Below are 16,816 nucleotides of genomic sequence, written 5' to 3' on the forward strand. Positions count from 1 at the left end.
CTCGTAGTACAACTGCGAGTTTCTTCAAATTTTGTGGGCAAAGCGAAGATATTGACAAAAACTTACTTTCTAATGGAAGTTGTGTCTCAGTGACAAATAAAAAGTGGGAGATGGTTTACTAAAAAATATCGAAACTATTGTTGTGTAGAAAATAATGTAGTGAAAACTAAAACGGGATACAATGCAATGCAAAAAAATCTAAATAAAGAATAAACGGAAAAAATCGTCTCGAGAGATGGTATAAAGTTATACATCAAATACATTTGAATTCATAAATGTAATTTTCTGATACTTGAATAACAAACTTTTTAATAATTATGTATAATAGAATAGAAAACTTTATTTAGCCACGCTAATAGGATATAATTAAAATAATAATAGCAACACATTAGAACAACGAAACATACTAAATTAAATTTTATCAACTACAATGAAACAAGCTAATGTTTCATGTGATCATTCCCAGCTTAAAAGTTTCACAAAAACAATAACCTGATCAAACAGTTCACCGAACAATCAATTGAATAAATGTGGTCTTGTTTTTTCACTTTTGAACCAAACTCAGTCTATCCTTGTTGACTTCACTTTCTGCTGTTGGCAAATGTTAGCATCCACCGAAATATTCTTTAGCGTCCTTGTAATCTGCTAGGAAGTTGATGGCATAGAGGGCTTCCTTGTTTTCACGATTCTGTGAATGTATCCACCTTTAACAACAAGCAGTTTCTACTTCAATCAAAGTTTATAAAATTACAATATATTGGCCAAAGTAATGAACACAAAGTAAGATATAAATTAACAAGTGACAGAGCAATTTGTCTCCCTTTATCAACGTAAGTGCCATTTAGGATCATGGGTTTCACGAACATCGTGGAATGGTTTCAACAGTTCCCTAATCTGTTGCGCAAATTAACTAACACGATACTTGAAGAATGAAGCGAGTTTTTTAAACCTGCGAGTATCGTTACATGTTTTTAGATGTATGTAAATCGTCCAGGTTAGTAGAGTCCTAAAAAGGACTGTTGGTGTTGGTGTTGATGTTGACTGACGTTTCGACAACCTCATTGGTTGTCATTTTCATCATTTTGACGCTAAATATGACAACCTCTGAGGTTGTCAAAACGTCAGTCAACATCAACACCAAAATTCCTTCTCAGAACTTCACTCACCAAGAAGATCTACATAAATAATGTATTGACACAAGCTTTCCAATTGACATTTTATGCAAAACTAACCCTAACCCATCCCAACTCTAATCCTAATCTTAATCCTAAATTGAGAGGGAAACTGAGCTCGAAGTAGACCACATCTAATGAATTAATCCTCGGCTTGAATCACATCCCTGCTGCCAAGAGTTTATAAACAAAGAGTTTTAGCGGTGGTTATTTGTGGCGACAGGATTTAGTCAGTCAACAATATTCTGTTATCGAGAACTAACCTCAAAGTGTTTCTATAATAACCTTTCCTGCGTTCGAATTCCGCATAATCTTTTTCGCCATACTTTCTTTTGTATTTTTTTATGAATTCTTTGAATGCTTCATGAACACGATCCTCCCCTATGGGGCCAAAGAAGTCTCGCATCGGATTGACTCTGATATTGGACTCCATTCCAGGCACAGGCATCCCGTGGCACGTCATTCCTACATGTAAATTAAATATTCCAAGTCCGAAGATCAAGACGCGGAAAAGCGAATATACAGAAAGCTTATTCTGGCGTTCAACACGTTCTCATTTCCATAGTTTTTGCGGTCAGTTGAGTAGTTTTTTCATTGAACTAAAGCCTGGTTCTCATTAAGTCGCTGAGTATTCCGAGTCGTTCCGAATCTTTCCGAGTTTTTTCGTTGTTTTTCAAAACGACTGTGACGACTCGAGCTGTTGTACTTCTCATATATTCGTACTAGAGCCACCGAGAGACTGTTTAATTAATTTCTGTGCAAAGAATTTGAAAATGGCAGTTGCTGTTTATCAAAGACAAAGTCTTTTGGCTAGTTATTTGCTTCTTCAAATCGTTTTACGCCATAAAAAGGTCGCTTGCATTTCTCAACGGTCGTTTCGGTCGTACGGATAGAGCAAAGTTCTATCCAAGCGACCTTAGTCGTCTTAGTCGTGTGAGTCATTTGAGGTCATCCCGTTCGCCTCTGAAATGTTCTCATACAGTCACAAGGGTTGTCTATGAAATTTTGGTACGACTGAAACGACTCGGACGACTATATGTGAACCAGACTTAACATGTGTAACTGGAAACGTCGAGACACTCTAGTCTGAGAATCAAGTCCCGCATTCTAGCTTATCGTTAAGTGTGAACTTTCATTTGACCGCGCATGGAAAGATTGGAACTAGCTAAATTGCAGGCTTCAAATTTTTGGGCCGGAAGAAGCCCTCCAGTTATATCGAGTTCGATGTTTTTCACGTTTTTCCAACCACTAAAATAACATGACGTCATATTTGGGTAAAAAAAATGGAGAATTTTTATCAGACTTAAGAAAGGACTTCAGGTTATTTTAGTTCATGGAAACAAGTAAAAAACCCTAATCAATTGGTTGGAAAAATGGCGGCAAAATGCGCAGGACAATATGCGCGAAGACAAAAACGTCAAAGATTCGAGGAGAGTGTCCCTTCTATATATATCTTACTCAGTAAGATATAAACTTTTATTCCAAATAACCTGACTTGTGTTTGATTATTATGCTGTTATTTTGCCGATTAAAATGCAAACGCGCCTGATGCAATTGACTGGAGTGAAATCAAATTTGCCGTTCTTTCCAGTTTACTATCTGATCATTTTTATCACGGATATGAGCTTGCGAAAATTTCAAATTTTAGGTATTCAAACATCTTTTTTCTTTTTCTTGTTGATGAAATCGAAAGTTCTTTCACCAAATCACCAAACTACGTGTTCTCTTTGTGATGTCTAAAAGTCATTATTTGTATCAAGTTCACATTAACAAAAATGAGTGTAATACAGTTCCTTTGCAACTGTCTCGAAATCATTACTTGCAATTCAATGTTAGGCAGTATAGACAGCCGGCGACAATAAAACCTTTGTGAACTGAAGTGTACGAAAAAATCGTACAAACCTTTTGGGATTTCAAATACATCATCTGATAGCGTCGTTGCGTTGAACATCGTGTACAAGATCTCGTATTTATCATAATGAGAGCCAAGCAATGTATCGTATCCTCGCATTTCATAACGTTTTGGAGCACTGGTTTTTTGTTCGACTGTTAAAGTGTAAGTGTTTACTTTTTTGCCGATAGTTGCTTGCATTCTGAAGACATAACACGGAATTCCTTCGAAATCATCTTCGCCTATATACTGGTGATTAACAGATGTATCAGTGTTTTGAACTTTTCTGTTTTCTAAGGTATTCATGTTCTCTGATACATGTTCTCTGTTTTTGAAGATATTTATGTTCTCTGTTTCCTAAGATATTCATGTTCTCTGTTTCCTAAAATATTCATTTTCTCTGTTTCCTAAGATATTCATTTTCTCTGTTTCCTAAGATATTCATGTTCTCTGTTTTCTAAGATATTCATGTTCTCTGTTTCCTAAGATATATTTATATTTTGCTCTCTCAAGCCCTGCTTGGTGCTTCCATCCTTTATGAATATTGTCATAGTCAGTTGTTTATATACCTTAAATCCTGTAAGATTGTAAGGCAAAACTGGTTGCGGTTTTGCAGGATCATCCGTCGCGTAGCAACTTGCGTTTGTTGTATCTCCTACCGATGGAGAGATAAGTAAGGTTTTGTTCTCTTGTCCAAGCTGATAAGTCTTATCCTTACCTGAAAATATCATAATATCTTCTCATATGTTGAATATGCTCTCTAAAAATTTCTCGTTGCTATATAGGATTACAACGTTAAAATGTTCTTGACAAAGTCTTCACAAACAGCTCGGAAGAGAGCCGTTTTTGTGTTAGCGAAACTTCAACAAAAAATTTCAACCAAAACAAGTGACAAGCGTCTTGCATAGACCATTACACGGACGTTAAATTACTTTTAGTGTGGGGAAAAATTGTGACAAAGTATTAGTCTAGTGGCGAAAAATTGAACAGTTGTTCAATAGTTCATTTTTATAAATAAATTGTGGATTTACCATTACGATAGTCAATTCGACTGCGTTGATTTTTGCCATCATACCATGCTTGGAAATGTTCACGAATTTCATCATCTTCATCATCTGGATGTGGTGTATTTATAATGCCTTGTGCGATGTAAGATGTCGGAAATGTAAGTGGTGTTTGTGTTGCAGTTATAGGTATGGCTTCCACAGTCATCAAGAGAAAATAGGACGAAAATATAACGCACCTCACCATTCCGCCTTTCATTGTTGCGACGTTTCTTAAATCTACAACTCACTGACAAATTAATAAGCGAACACAAGAGTGTCCTGCTGTTTTTTCATTTTCAAACTTAATTTCAATTTAATTCAGTGACGTGCATAACGTGCGTATTTAACTAAATCTGGAAGCATTTGCGAACATCAGAGGATATAATTACTGCTAGTATCATGTTCTCAATATTTCAGCCTGGTTTTTGTATTGATGTTGGAAAAAACGACATTGTATTATGTGAATTCGTGTTTATTTCATCGCCGAACGTGTTAAATTCAGCATTGTTTTCAAATTCATTGTACAGATTGTTCAATGTAGTTTTTTACAACAATAACAAAAGCATAATAATAAAATAAGAACATCAATACTTGTGGTAGTTTTTGGCAATAGGAAATAGCTTATCCTAGTGTCACAAGGATGCGAGATTAAAGCTTACGCAAGTAGCACTAATTAGGTTAATGGTGGTTAAGTTTCAAGTTCCTTTATACGTATGCAGCTTGTTCAGAAAAAATTTAAAGCCTTGTATCAAAAGGGTGTGAAAAAAGTTGTTCATTAGCTTTTGTCTGTTTAGAAGCTCAATGCTTTAACGAATTTGATTTTAACTACCGACATTATTAAAGTAAATGGTTTGAACCCGGGAGTATCGTTACATGTTTGTAGAAGTATATTGTCCAGGTTGGTATAGTTCTGAGAAGGACTGTTTTTGTTGTTGTTGACTGACGTTTCGACAACCTTAGCGGTAGTCATCTTCAGATGTAGTCATTTGACTCTGAAGATGACTACCGCTTAGGTTGTCGAAACGTCAGTCAACAACAACAAAAACAGTCCTTCTCAGGACTATACTAACCTGGACGATCTACATTTACAAACATGTACCGACATTATTGTTACAATTGTTTTTGTTTTGGCATTAGACGAATATCGAGTCCACGATACAATGGTTTGTTTATCTAGAAAGGGTTTGTCCGTCAACAACAAGTACCTTTTTCAGATTTTTCACTCGTATTTCATGAATTAACTTATTCAATCCGAGAATTGTGTACTTTATAAAGAGATCTAGAAATTGCGATAAGGAAATTTTGTAGAAAAACCAATGTTTTAATTTCAATGTCATTGTTTTGCTCGATTTTGAATTTGAACTTATCAATTGCTCTCATGGCAGCGAAGCGACATGGAAGTCTGGGACCGGGGTTAAATTTTGGCGGGAAGTGGAGGGAAATCAACTGCAGAAGAAAGGAATAATACAAACATACAAATATATATAAAAGCAGATTTCTTTAAATTTTTGGGGAGTTTTTGAACTAAAAGGCGTTGGACGTAAAATGATTTTTTCCAAGGGGTTGGACGAAAAAAAAGAGGAGCCTTCAAAACTTCATATGTACAAAATTCCACCGATTCATAAGATTTCTCTGGAAGAATTTGAGTCGGTGGCTATTGAACGACTGAAACGTAAGTGAAGATATTTTGCATCGATATAGTTGACATTAAATATACGTTAGTTCCTGCAGTGAATGGATTAGCCATGTGCTGCTTGGGGAATAAGTCAAATATTTCATTTTTCAATAAATAGAACTGAAAATTCAACAACTATTTAACCTGTATCCTCTTCAAAATCAAAATCATATGCTGAAAGAATTGTCTGCCATCGTCAGGCGTCAGTCATCATCTTTCGAGAAGCATTACTTTATGAAAGAGTATCCATGTACTTTGACGGCACCTGACTTGTCATTGCCTCTCTTCTTGGCCTTTGATTAATCTTTAAGACTAGGTTCAATTCGTGGCAAAGTTTAGCTCTTAATATAATCAATATTTTTAATAGTTTTGAGAGATGTGGAAACCTTTGGTATTAGGTCTACAAAGGACAGTTCTGAATATGAGAAAAATATGGGTGATTCATTGAAGAAGTTCTTGAAGTTTACTTATTCAACAGTATGTTAATGTAATGTTTGCATTGTTCTGACATATGAATAGAACTTACATAGACTCATCATCACTGGTGAAGGTCAGCTTGCAAGTTTTGTCATGCAATATAAATTTCAGATTATTGGCGATCTCTATTTCTTTAGAAATTTATTGTTTTTACATTAAGTGAATGCTATAGTATTTCCATAACATGAACTAACTTGCAGAAGCTCTGTCTAAGGCTCTGCTGAACACTCATTTATATTAAAGTGTTTTTGTATATAGGATGACCAAAAAACAATAAAAAGTCTAAGCTATCATAAAGATCTGGAGGAAGAGTTACGGAAAGACAAAACATCTCATTTTATTTTGCGTTTGGCCTATTGTCGATCGTAAGTTGTTCATAGCACTCCATTATGATTGTGGCAAAATGTATTTGAATTTTCCAGTCTTTTTTAAGAAATAAAAGATGTTTACTGTGTCTGTGCAGGCTTATGCAAACTAAGGAGACCTTTGGGAGAAGTCAAGAGCTGATCTGTGCAAGCCCAATGTTTGCATAAGCCTGTGCAAACATTATAAACATCCTCTATTTCTTTTATAAAATAACAATAGTATGAAACAAATAAATTTAAAACAAACATTTTAATTTTTCCCCCCAAAATGTTTTCATGATTGATTTGCAAATTCTCATTGATTGATTGATCGATTTGATTGGATGAGCTCAGATCTGTCTCCACAGGCTAATGCAATCACAGCTATTGACCAATCAGCACATGCGTTTTAATGTGTTTATTTTATAATTGGGAAATAAAATGTATTTTTCATGTTTGCACAGACTTATGTTGACTGAGGGAACATTTAGGAGAACTTGAGAGCAGATTATTTTGCACCTGCTCAAAAGTATTATAAAATATCAACAATGCCAAACATATAAATCTAAAACAAATGTTTTAGGGATGAGCTGAGAAGATGGTTTATTGCCCAAGAAGTCGACTTGTTCAAGTATCTGCTTGCCATATTTTTTCTAGTTATAAATCATGAAGAAGAATATGTGTAATTGTTAACTTTATGTTTCAGGTATCGGTTTCAACGTGAAGAGTTTAAGGAAAAGGAGAAGTTCCTGGAACAAAATCAGCTTAATTATTCTCCAGTAAGGAATTTCTAGAATTTACCTGCTTTGTTTGTGACTAGGACAGATGCAGTTTTTCATTCATTGAAAAGTGGATTGGTTATAGAAATGTTGCAGTAAAATAATATTTTCATTGGCCAGTTGTTTAACCATATATAGAAATGTCGTAGTAAAATAATATTTTCATTGGCGAGTTGTTTAACACATTCCTCTCTGTTATATCAGAGACCGCGCTTGGGGGCAAATATTCATATATTCGTATGTTTTAATCTTTGTTAATCCCTAGCCACAATTGATTTCAATAGAAGCTACTAAGGTAAAACATGCATTTGAATATTCACCCCCCCTCCCAATTATTGAGCTTGCACAGCCTCTGTATATCACTTTGATTTTGGATTGAGTTAAAATCTACATCAGGCTATCACAATTGTTGGCTTGGACAATTACTTGTTTAAAATGAGTAAATTTTCCAGAGCTTGCATTCATATTCTAAAAGTCAAGCAAGGAGGGGGTGGAAAAAGCTACATGCATGCATGATTCTTGCTGCGTCCATAGGTTAACATCTCCCCCCTGACACCTACAGTCCCTTTACTCCCTTGGTTTTAGCAGTTAAGTTCAGAACTTAAGCAATAGTAAAATACCACAGTTAACCATTTATAACTCATGGTGGGATTAGATTCTGAGACCTTTTCAAACTTCAAACTTTGTCAGGCATTTCAGAAACGAAAGATATAAACGATCCAAATTTTTTATATTATTTTTTAGTTTGTTCAGCACATGGTAGGTTTGTTTGAAATGTTCTCGATTATGCCGTCTTAATCGTTAAGCTTTCTTTAAGATTTCCGAAGAAGAGAAGAAAAGTATTTCTACTAAATTAGCTGATTCTGAATACAAAATGAACGAGAAAATTGTGGAGGAAACCAGCTTCTATAAGGTATACGCACAAACTTTAGTTCATCAACTTTTATTTTTTATCATTTATTTTTCACGATTTCAACATTTTCTTTACAGGTGCCGTTCACAGACGCTTTAGATCTTGTCCGTTCGAGAAAAGTTTTTCTAAAAAAGGTATCACAAATTTCATCTTTAATGTCATTAAAATTATACGCGTATAAAACAAATTGTCCGTTTTTTTCTCGTAGGGTTTTGCGTACGTTTCCCAATATAGCCTGGTTTCTATCATCAGCAATTGTTTCAAGATTCATCTGTCTGAGGCTTTAGCGGTAATTACGTTTTTTATGTCATAACGTCGATTCAGAGTTTAAAACACCGTCTTCCATTTCCTCAAGCTTTAGCGGTAATTACGTTTTTTATGTCATAACGTCGATTCAGAGTTTAAAACACCGTCTTCCATTTCCTTGCGAACGCTTTGAAACATTTTGGAACGATGCTAAAAACGGAAAAAGAATAAAACTGTGTTTTGAAAAATTCTGTTGTAGACCAATATAAATCATACCAACATGTGTCGGAAACTGATATGGACATCATTCTTCATAAGTCAGTAGTATGCACGAAATATCAGTAACCAGGACAAGCAGACAATTTCAAATAATACAAAATAAAACAAATTCCGATCTTTTTTGATATTTATTACATCATCTTTTGTTTCATCATCTTTCGTCAAGAAATACCATCTTTTGTTTCAAACTCTTGTAATATCTTGAATATCAAGAAAACGAGATGTCGCTCTTCGGAATTTCTTTTATTTTGAAATATCAATAATGACGTCAAGAGTAAGAAGAGATAGTGGAAGAGAGTGAGAGAAGCGAGTTAGTTGTGAGACGTATGTGACCAAACGGAGTCCATTGTTCAATACAGTCACGAACGTACTTATTATTTAGAGAGTTTTGCTAGTTGATATACCTTTGTAAACCTTATTGTCGCGTGATTTCATTTGGTTTACTTTCATCGATTGTCTTGTCGAGGACTACGATTTTGGAAGCACAATTCTCGGCACACGAGCTAATGACAAAATGTGAAACAGCGATTGAACAATAAGCGTAGCATGAATTTTCACTTTTTCGACCAAACTCTTTCACTTTTCACTTAATTTTCTTAAGTGGCTAAGCAAACTTCATGATTGGAGAAGGGCACATCATATTCATATGGCGTATTAGCGGCTGTTTACATGATCCCGGCTGACCGGGATTCAGTGAGGCGTGAGAGGATTTTGAGTCATTGAAAAGAGGCAAAATATTTAGCGGAAAAATTACAACTGTTCGTAAAGTGCCACAAGTTATTCCAATGGTAAAACTGAAATTAGACCAAATTAGTTGTTTTCATTTTAAATGCTTGCGTATTTATAAAATCAAAATATTGTGAAATTGCGGAAGAAATTTATCTGATGATAAGTATTGAATCGTTTCCATTTGCCAAAATCATTGAACGCTTGGCTGAATACCGGCTATCCGGGATCATGTAATCCGCCCCTTAAGCTCCTTTGAAATCTGAAATCTTAATTTTCACGGATTAAAACATTTATCCCCCAAATTATCGAGTCTGCTAAACTACTTCTTTGTTGTTCGCAAATATTACGATCTGTAACTATTTGACTGGAATTTATCTTTTTGTAATTTTCCCATTGAAAATAATTTAAAAAAATTTTTATTTTTGACGTCCTGTAGCTGACAGCTCGCTCTTTGCCCTATCTTGACGAAGACGAACGTTTGCTGCCCAGGTTGACCAGTTTAAGGTATGAATGTTGTGCTCTCTTGTTTACCTGCTATTTTCTACGATGCATACGTCTTTGGGGAGCTTTAGCAAGAGTATGACTACGACGAGTACGAAGTTTGACCGTGTAAGGGAATGGCACGAGAAAGTTTGTTGTCGTTGTCGTTTAGTCAAAACTTTGTTTTAGCTATAAACAACAGAACGAGCCTTTTTATTGTGAAAAATACCGACGTTTGAGAAGTAGCTACGGCTCCATTTGTCAATAATGATATCAACTAAACAGTAATACTGGTTTTGCGAGAATATAGGACTCTTTCGAGTGAAAAATCTTCACTATTTTAAGTTTTATGTACGATATATTTGTACTATTTTATTGTTTGTTCATCGTTCACTTTGCGTACGAAATACATGAAAGTTTTCAGGTCATATTTTCCATTTAAATGTACATATGCGTCAAAAAGGTTCTAAATAAAGCCTGGATGCTCTAAAATAGTTTTGTAAACTAATTTCTCACACAAATCTATCATGAATAGATTTTTGAGGAAAAATTGAAATGTTTTTCTTTTTCCCATTATTGTTATTTTATAATTAAGAAATAAAAGATGTTTTTCGTGTTTCCACTGGCTTATGCAAACCTTGGAGACATTTGTGAGAACTCTCGAGCATGTATAACTCTCGTCCTTCAGTCTCGGGCTTGCACTGATCTGCTCTCGAGTTCTCCCAAAGGTCTCCTCAGTTTGTATAAGCTTGTGCAAGCACAGTAAAATTTTTTATTTCTTAAATGAATATTTCATAGATTCTAATTTTAGTTGACCACGGAACTTGTGATCTTATCTTTTGTTCTTTAGTTGATCACGGAACTTGTGACCTTATCTTTTGTTCTTTAGTTGATCACGGAACTTGTGACCTTATCTTTTGCTCTTTAGTTGATCACGGAACTTGCGACCTTATCTTTTGTTCTTTAGTTGATCACGGAACTTGTGACCTTATCTTTTGTTCTTTAGTTGATCACGGAACTTGTGACCTTATCTTTTGTTCTTTAGTTCACCACGGAACTTGTGACCTTATCTTTTGTTCTTTAGTTGATCACGTGGTCATACTTATCTTTTATATATTATTTTGCAGTCGTCAATATCTTGGTGAAGGTTATGATAGCAAGAAAGAAATGCCAGGTGGAAAAATCACTCTTGGTCAAATGGACCTAGTAAGTACGAGATATTCACAGTCTTCGGCGACTCAATGTGACGATGTGACGTCACTGGTGATATAAGTCAGACTACCCCAATATTTCGAAGACGACGCGGGTTTTGCATGAAAGTTCTTATAAAGCCTGATTTCCACTATTGGTTTATCACGATAAAAGCGATAGCAATAACTTTTATTCGCAATGGTTGAACGATTAAACGTGTTGTTTACATTATGTCGGATGGCGATAATTTTGTGAAATGGCTTCAGTAAAAAAACACGATCTGGTAGTAATTTCAGTAGCTTATGTTTTATGGAGGCGGCAAAGATGCCGTAGAAAGGCATCGAAGAAAAGAAAACAACGTTTTTGGATTCGCCATCTTAAATTCCTAAATTTTCATTCAAGATGACGCCATTTTGGCGATTAACGCGAATGAATATCAAAAATTTTTGATATTTTGTCGTGTTTGTCGCGATTGTTAGTCGCCGTTTGTTGCGATTATTACCACGTTCTCATATGGGATTATCGCGTTTAAAGTTAATCGCTGTCGCGTTTGTCGCGTTAAACCAATCGTGGAAACCAGGCTTAAAGGAAATATAAATACACAACGTGAACGACGCATCGTTTTAATTACGAGGAAAGGGCGTCCCTCTAACCTGACATAAAAATCAATGCCCAACATAAAGTTTTATTTATCCTATTTATTAATTATATGAAGATGTCTTGTCGAAACGTTACAATAAATTCAATTTTACAATTTTTCGTCTATTTGTATGGCTCTAATCAAAACTTTATGTTCTGCATTAATTTTTATTACACGAATTCGATTTCCGCTCGGCAATTCTCTCGCAACTATTTTAAATAACCTGACATGCCTTAGCAATTTACTACGTAGTTGCTTTAAATTATCAGTTTTCAGTAGCTCATTGCTCAGAGCGGTACACTGGCATTTAATTGCTCACAATTGCTTGTAGCCTTGTTCGCTGGTTTGACTATTTAGGAATAATGTCGAGAATTGCGTAGTGCATGAAAAATAACAATGTTCTTCATTACTTAAGAAATAAAAGATGTTTACTGTGTTTACACAGGCTTATGCAAACCAAGGAAACCTTTGGGAGAACTCGAAAGCAGATCAGTGCAAGGTCGAGAGTGAAGGTCGTGGGTTGCACATGCTCGAGAGTTCTCACAAACGTCTCCGAGGTTTGCATAAGCCAGTGCTTACACGAAAAAGATTTTTTATTTCTTTTATAAAATAAAAAATGCGAAAATACAAATATATTAATTTTTCCTCTAAAATGTATTCAAGATCGATATGCAAATTCTCTTTGACTGATTGATTCTTACGATTGATTTGATTGGTTGAGCTCAGATGTGTTTCGCACAGACTAATGCAAAACAGCTCTAGACGAATCAGCGCACGCGTTTCATTGTGTTTATTTTATCAATAGTTATCAAGAACATCATTTCCTCTGTGTATGAGACAGTTACACGAAGCGTTGAGAAAACATCATCATTTGAAACATGGAGGTCGCCTTCAATATGGTCTTTTTATAAAGGTACATCATTAACCATATTGTCCCTCAATGTACCCACATAGCCCTCTACTTAGTCTGCATTCTACCATCTTGTCTCCCCTGCCTTGCGATGGATGTATCATATTATATTTCAATATCCCACATTGTCTTGTAATTAAACTTGTTTGAAAATAAACATGTTTTTAGGGTCTTGGTTTGACTTTAGAAGAGGCTTTAGCATTTTGGAGAAGTGAATTTGCAAAAATTATGGAGGTGGATAAGGTGACTAAACAATTGACGTGTTTCTTTCTTTGCTGGGTTGAATGGTTTAGCAAGTGACTTTTTTTTTACATTCTTTGTCATGTTTGTTACCTACAAATATAACCCACAACACCATTTAAAATACTGCATTTACTCGAATAAACGCCGCGAAGCTTAAACCAGTATATTCATGTACATATTTGTACGTAGATGTAGTTCGTCCAGGTTATTGAAATCCCGAGAACAGTGCTTCCACTCCGTATATGCACATTTCCCCTACCAAAACCTTATTTTCCCCCTACGACCATTTTCCTTGTTTTCCCCCACTTTCCCCCTTCACAACAACATATTCCCTCTATTATATACCTACGTCGGGTCGGACCATTGAATTTTTAGTCTGTTTGTAAAAAAGTGAATACAAAAAAAATTGAAAAACATCTGAACTACAATGTTAGTAATTTGGCGTAAGACGTTGTGACGTAATGACATGCAAGTGACGGAAAAGACACAGTGTGTTTATGCTAAATTGCTAATCTTCTACTGCCATATATGGTCACAAAATGTTCCAACAGAAAGTTTCTGCTAGTCACTTCTTAAATAGTGAGGACACAGGTAGAAAAGAGTATTTTGGGCAAAAATGAGAATAGACATTCTCATTTATAAACGATTTTCTTTACTCCCTACAATCCCCCTACATTTTACAGTTTTTCCCGTAGGTTTCCCCTACCACCTACAAACCACTAAATCCCCCTACTGTACAGGATTTCCCCTACGAGAGGCAGCACTGCCCGAGAAGGACACTTGGCTTTCATGTTGACTGATGTTTTGACATCCTTAACGTTACTTATCTTAATTCTTCACTGCAACTAAGGATGTTAAAATATTAGTCATCACCAACAGTTCTTCTCAGGACTACATCAAACTGGACTATCTTACGTCTACGAACATAGAACCTGCATTCAAAGTATTTACTTACGTCTGTAGTTCTATCCCATTCATTGTTTAAAATTCTTCTCGTGTTTATTTCCATTGTAGTTTGAAAAAAGTTACTCCTACAGCGTTCGCCACAGTTATGGAAAGGAAGGAAAAAGAGCAGATTACACTCCCTACAGTTGCATGAAGATCATAATGTCCAACCACCCCGGAAATGGTGACTATCACGGTAAGATTACACGTCGATACAAGGGGGGTGTGTAAAATTTTAACGAATGTTCCGAATTTCATTATGTGCGTTGTTCGTTACAGGTTGCCCCTTCCGTCATTCTGATGTTGATATTTTAAGACAGAAATTGGTCAACTATGGTATTCCTCAATCTGCCATCATAGAAGTATAAATTCATCATGCAATGTTACTTCATTTGTGTGTCATTTGTCAGCAACAAACAATTAACGTTTGTTTTTCAGATTCAAGAACTCGTAACAAATTCTCATTATCAACTTGCTTGCGCTCGATATTTTGAGGTCACACACAAGGTAATGATTTTCAACCACCCCTAATGCCACCTCTCACTCTTCCTATGCATCCTCTGACCACCATTGTACAACCCCTCATTTTCTCGCACCATCTTCATACCACTCCTGACCACCCGCATACTACCCCTCATCAACTTCATACTACCCCTCACTACCCTCATACTACCCCTCATCACCCTCATACTACCCTTCACCAACCTCATACTACCCCTCACCACCTTCATACTACCCCTCACCACCCTCATACTACCCCTCACCACCCTCATACTACCCCTCACCCTTCTTTTTTTCGGACAGTTATTGCCAATATTTACAAAATAAAATGCTGTTTGTTCTGGTAATAAATATAATTTGTACGGTCTTAGTCATGCCATCATGCTCTACATTGTACCATCTCATCCCTAATTATACCATCATCAACAAATGATACAAGTTCTGTAGTCATTACGTCTTGTCAAATATTCCCAAAACCTGAAATAAAGTCTTGGTTTCTTTCTTGAAATTCTTCAGTTAACCTTATCGCAATCTGATGTTATCAATCATCCCAATAAATATGTCGAAGAAAGTCGACGAATTCATGAAGAAATTGCAAGTGGTAATAAGAAAACAGAATCCATTGCACATTCATCTATTTCACACATATATGGCAGTGGAAAGACAAGAAAGTTCAAGTTAGTCAATCCAGTTCGCAAACATCATCCAGTGTCAAGGGAAATTTGGAAATCAATTTGGATGATGATGATTTTGAAATATCTGAAAACTTGAATGCAATGGGATATTAAGGTTAAATTGAAATGATCAAGAAATGTTTGCTTAAAAGAACGACATTTGGAAACCATCAGCAAATCATGAACATTGTTTTTGTTGAACAACAGATTTCCTTTTCAGATGGAAGGAGCTCTCTCTGTTCTGACCTCTAACTCTTGACCATTGGTGCAAAGCCACTTTTACCATAGTTTAAGTAATTTATATATATACATGTAGCTCGTTTGAACTCTGTTGACCCCATGAATCCTTTAAGCAGAAAACTTTCTAATACTCTCCAAACAACCACCATAAGAATGGTAAAATACATATTTATCCAGAAATTATTCCTATGTATCCCATTAAGACCTGTCATACCTATATACAACCCTATGCCTACCATGGATAAGTAGAATATATACCAAATCATGTGACATAAATCATTGACGTCATTGGCCTCTACAATTATCAAACCTTCTGCAGTCCTCTTCAACACCTGCTTGCAGGTTGTCTCACCAAGTCCAAGAAAGATTTTCTTGATATGATGTTTCAAAATTTTGTAATCTTCCGAGTGATAGCCAATTATGTTTTGTATCAGTTCATATATAGAAATAAACAGATGACTTTCATCCAGCCTTTTATAAAAATCACTACATATTGAAAAAGTGTTGCAATTTCAAAGGCCAGCCTTGTGAGCTGTCGACATCCATAGAAAAGGATTATTGTCATCAAGAATAGGATAAGAAATATCGCATAACCAGTGCTTTGTGCAGACCACGACATACAATGAAGCACAACTATACATTGTATCATATTCAACCCGGGCATCGTGCTTAGCCATATTCGAAGCCTTCTATAGAACCAAAGAGGTTCCATTGTGTTGCTTATCTTGTTATCAGACATTTAATACGGACAGAGGTTCAAAATTTGACGGTTTTACGTCAATGTTACGAAATTTCATTAAAATAGACAAATTCTTTCTAATTTATGACTCAATGTTGCAATTAGCCTCGATGGAACTGCGTGTAACTTCTAATTAATTTCTTCTTTGCCATCCGGTTCATTGATGCATATAGAGATCAGAGTGGCGGGAAATTAAAAATATGGCGGATTAAATAACGTGCATGGTATTTAAGTTAAGTACATTTTCGCTCTCAGTATTTGTGATGTATCATGTTAAGGCCAAGGAACGTGTTGTGCGGAAGTCTTTGTCGTTGAAAAAGATCAGAAATAAGGTAAAAAACCGCCGGAATATCTAATTATATTTTGGTGGCACTACATGGCGTATGCTAGCTAGTTTATTGTCCCTTTATTTAGGATGTTGGAAATAATAGCAAAACAAAAGATATTTCAAGGTACTTTCAAAAGGTAGCCTATTTTCTTTAAGTTTTTAAATTTGTGTGTTCATGTATATGATTGGTCTTCGATCATCTGAAATATTTTGGCTTTTGTAAAATTGCTTCAAATTCATCTTGATTCGTGTGAGATGCATGTTAATTTCAGGCAAGTAAACTTTCAGAAAAGCAAGAAATCGGGAATTGTGACGGTTATTTTGTTCCAACATCTCAAGATGCAGCCATCCAGCCTCTAACAAAACGCAGAAAG

General features: G+C 35.5%; 2 protein-coding genes across 2 annotated transcripts; one reads left to right on the plus strand and one right to left on the minus strand.

Annotated features, from left to right (window-relative positions):
* Nucleotides 1-258: 258 nt before the first annotated feature.
* On the minus strand, nt 259-3,370 carry LOC124451050. The gene is made up of 3 exons (XM_047001684.1): nt 3,075-3,370; nt 1,436-1,637; nt 259-704 (listed from the first exon to the last, which is right to left on the minus strand). The coding sequence occupies exons 1-3, from the start codon at nt 3,367-3,369 to the stop codon at nt 605-607; spliced, it is 597 nt and encodes a 198-aa protein (XP_046857640.1). The 5' UTR covers nt 3,370; the 3' UTR covers nt 259-604.
* A 1,932-nt stretch (nt 3,371-5,302) lies between these two features.
* Nucleotides 5,303-16,195, plus strand: LOC124451048 (DNA primase large subunit-like). The gene is made up of 16 exons (XM_047001682.1): nt 5,303-5,781; nt 6,152-6,261; nt 6,520-6,626; nt 7,189-7,236; nt 7,312-7,384; nt 8,202-8,297; nt 8,375-8,431; nt 8,506-8,586; nt 9,988-10,055; nt 11,159-11,237; nt 12,668-12,775; nt 12,941-13,015; nt 14,030-14,156; nt 14,240-14,322; nt 14,399-14,467; nt 14,978-16,195. The coding sequence occupies exons 1-16, from the start codon at nt 5,655-5,657 to the stop codon at nt 15,230-15,232; spliced, it is 1,563 nt and encodes a 520-aa protein (XP_046857638.1). The 5' UTR covers nt 5,303-5,654; the 3' UTR covers nt 15,233-16,195.
* Nucleotides 16,196-16,816: the final 621 nt, after the last annotated feature.

The sequence above is a fragment of the Xenia sp. Carnegie-2017 genome, unplaced genomic scaffold, assembly GCF_021976095.1.
Source record: "Xenia sp. Carnegie-2017 unplaced genomic scaffold, XeniaSp_v1 HiC_scaffold_24, whole genome shotgun sequence".
Classification (NCBI taxonomy): Eukaryota; Metazoa; Cnidaria; class Anthozoa; order Malacalcyonacea; family Xeniidae; genus Xenia; species Xenia sp. Carnegie-2017.

What these genes read in the sequence shown, in the direction of transcription:
- LOC124451050 (XM_047001684.1), bottom strand. Translation starts at nt 3,369, where the DNA reads ATGAATACCTTAGAAAACAGAAAAGTTCAAAACACTGATACATCTGTT. An exon ending in TGTATTTGAAATCCCAAAAG is followed by an intron (nt 1,638 to 3,074) that starts GTTTGTACGATT and finishes ATTTACATGTAG; the next exon opens with GAATGACGTGCCACGGGATG. An exon ending in TATTATAGAAACACTTTGAG is followed by an intron (nt 705 to 1,435) that starts GTTAGTTCTCGA and finishes TTGTTGTTAAAG; the next exon opens with GTGGATACATTCACAGAATC.
- LOC124451048 (XM_047001682.1), top strand. Translation starts at nt 5,655, where the DNA reads ATGATTTTTTCCAAGGGGTTGGACGAAAAAAAAGAGGAGCCTTCAAAA. An exon ending in ATCAGCTTAATTATTCTCCA is followed by an intron (nt 7,385 to 8,201) that starts GTAAGGAATTTC and finishes GCTTTCTTTAAG; the next exon opens with ATTTCCGAAGAAGAGAAGAA. An exon ending in AATATGGTCTTTTTATAAAG is followed by an intron (nt 12,776 to 12,940) that starts GTACATCATTAA and finishes ACATGTTTTTAG; the next exon opens with GGTCTTGGTTTGACTTTAGA.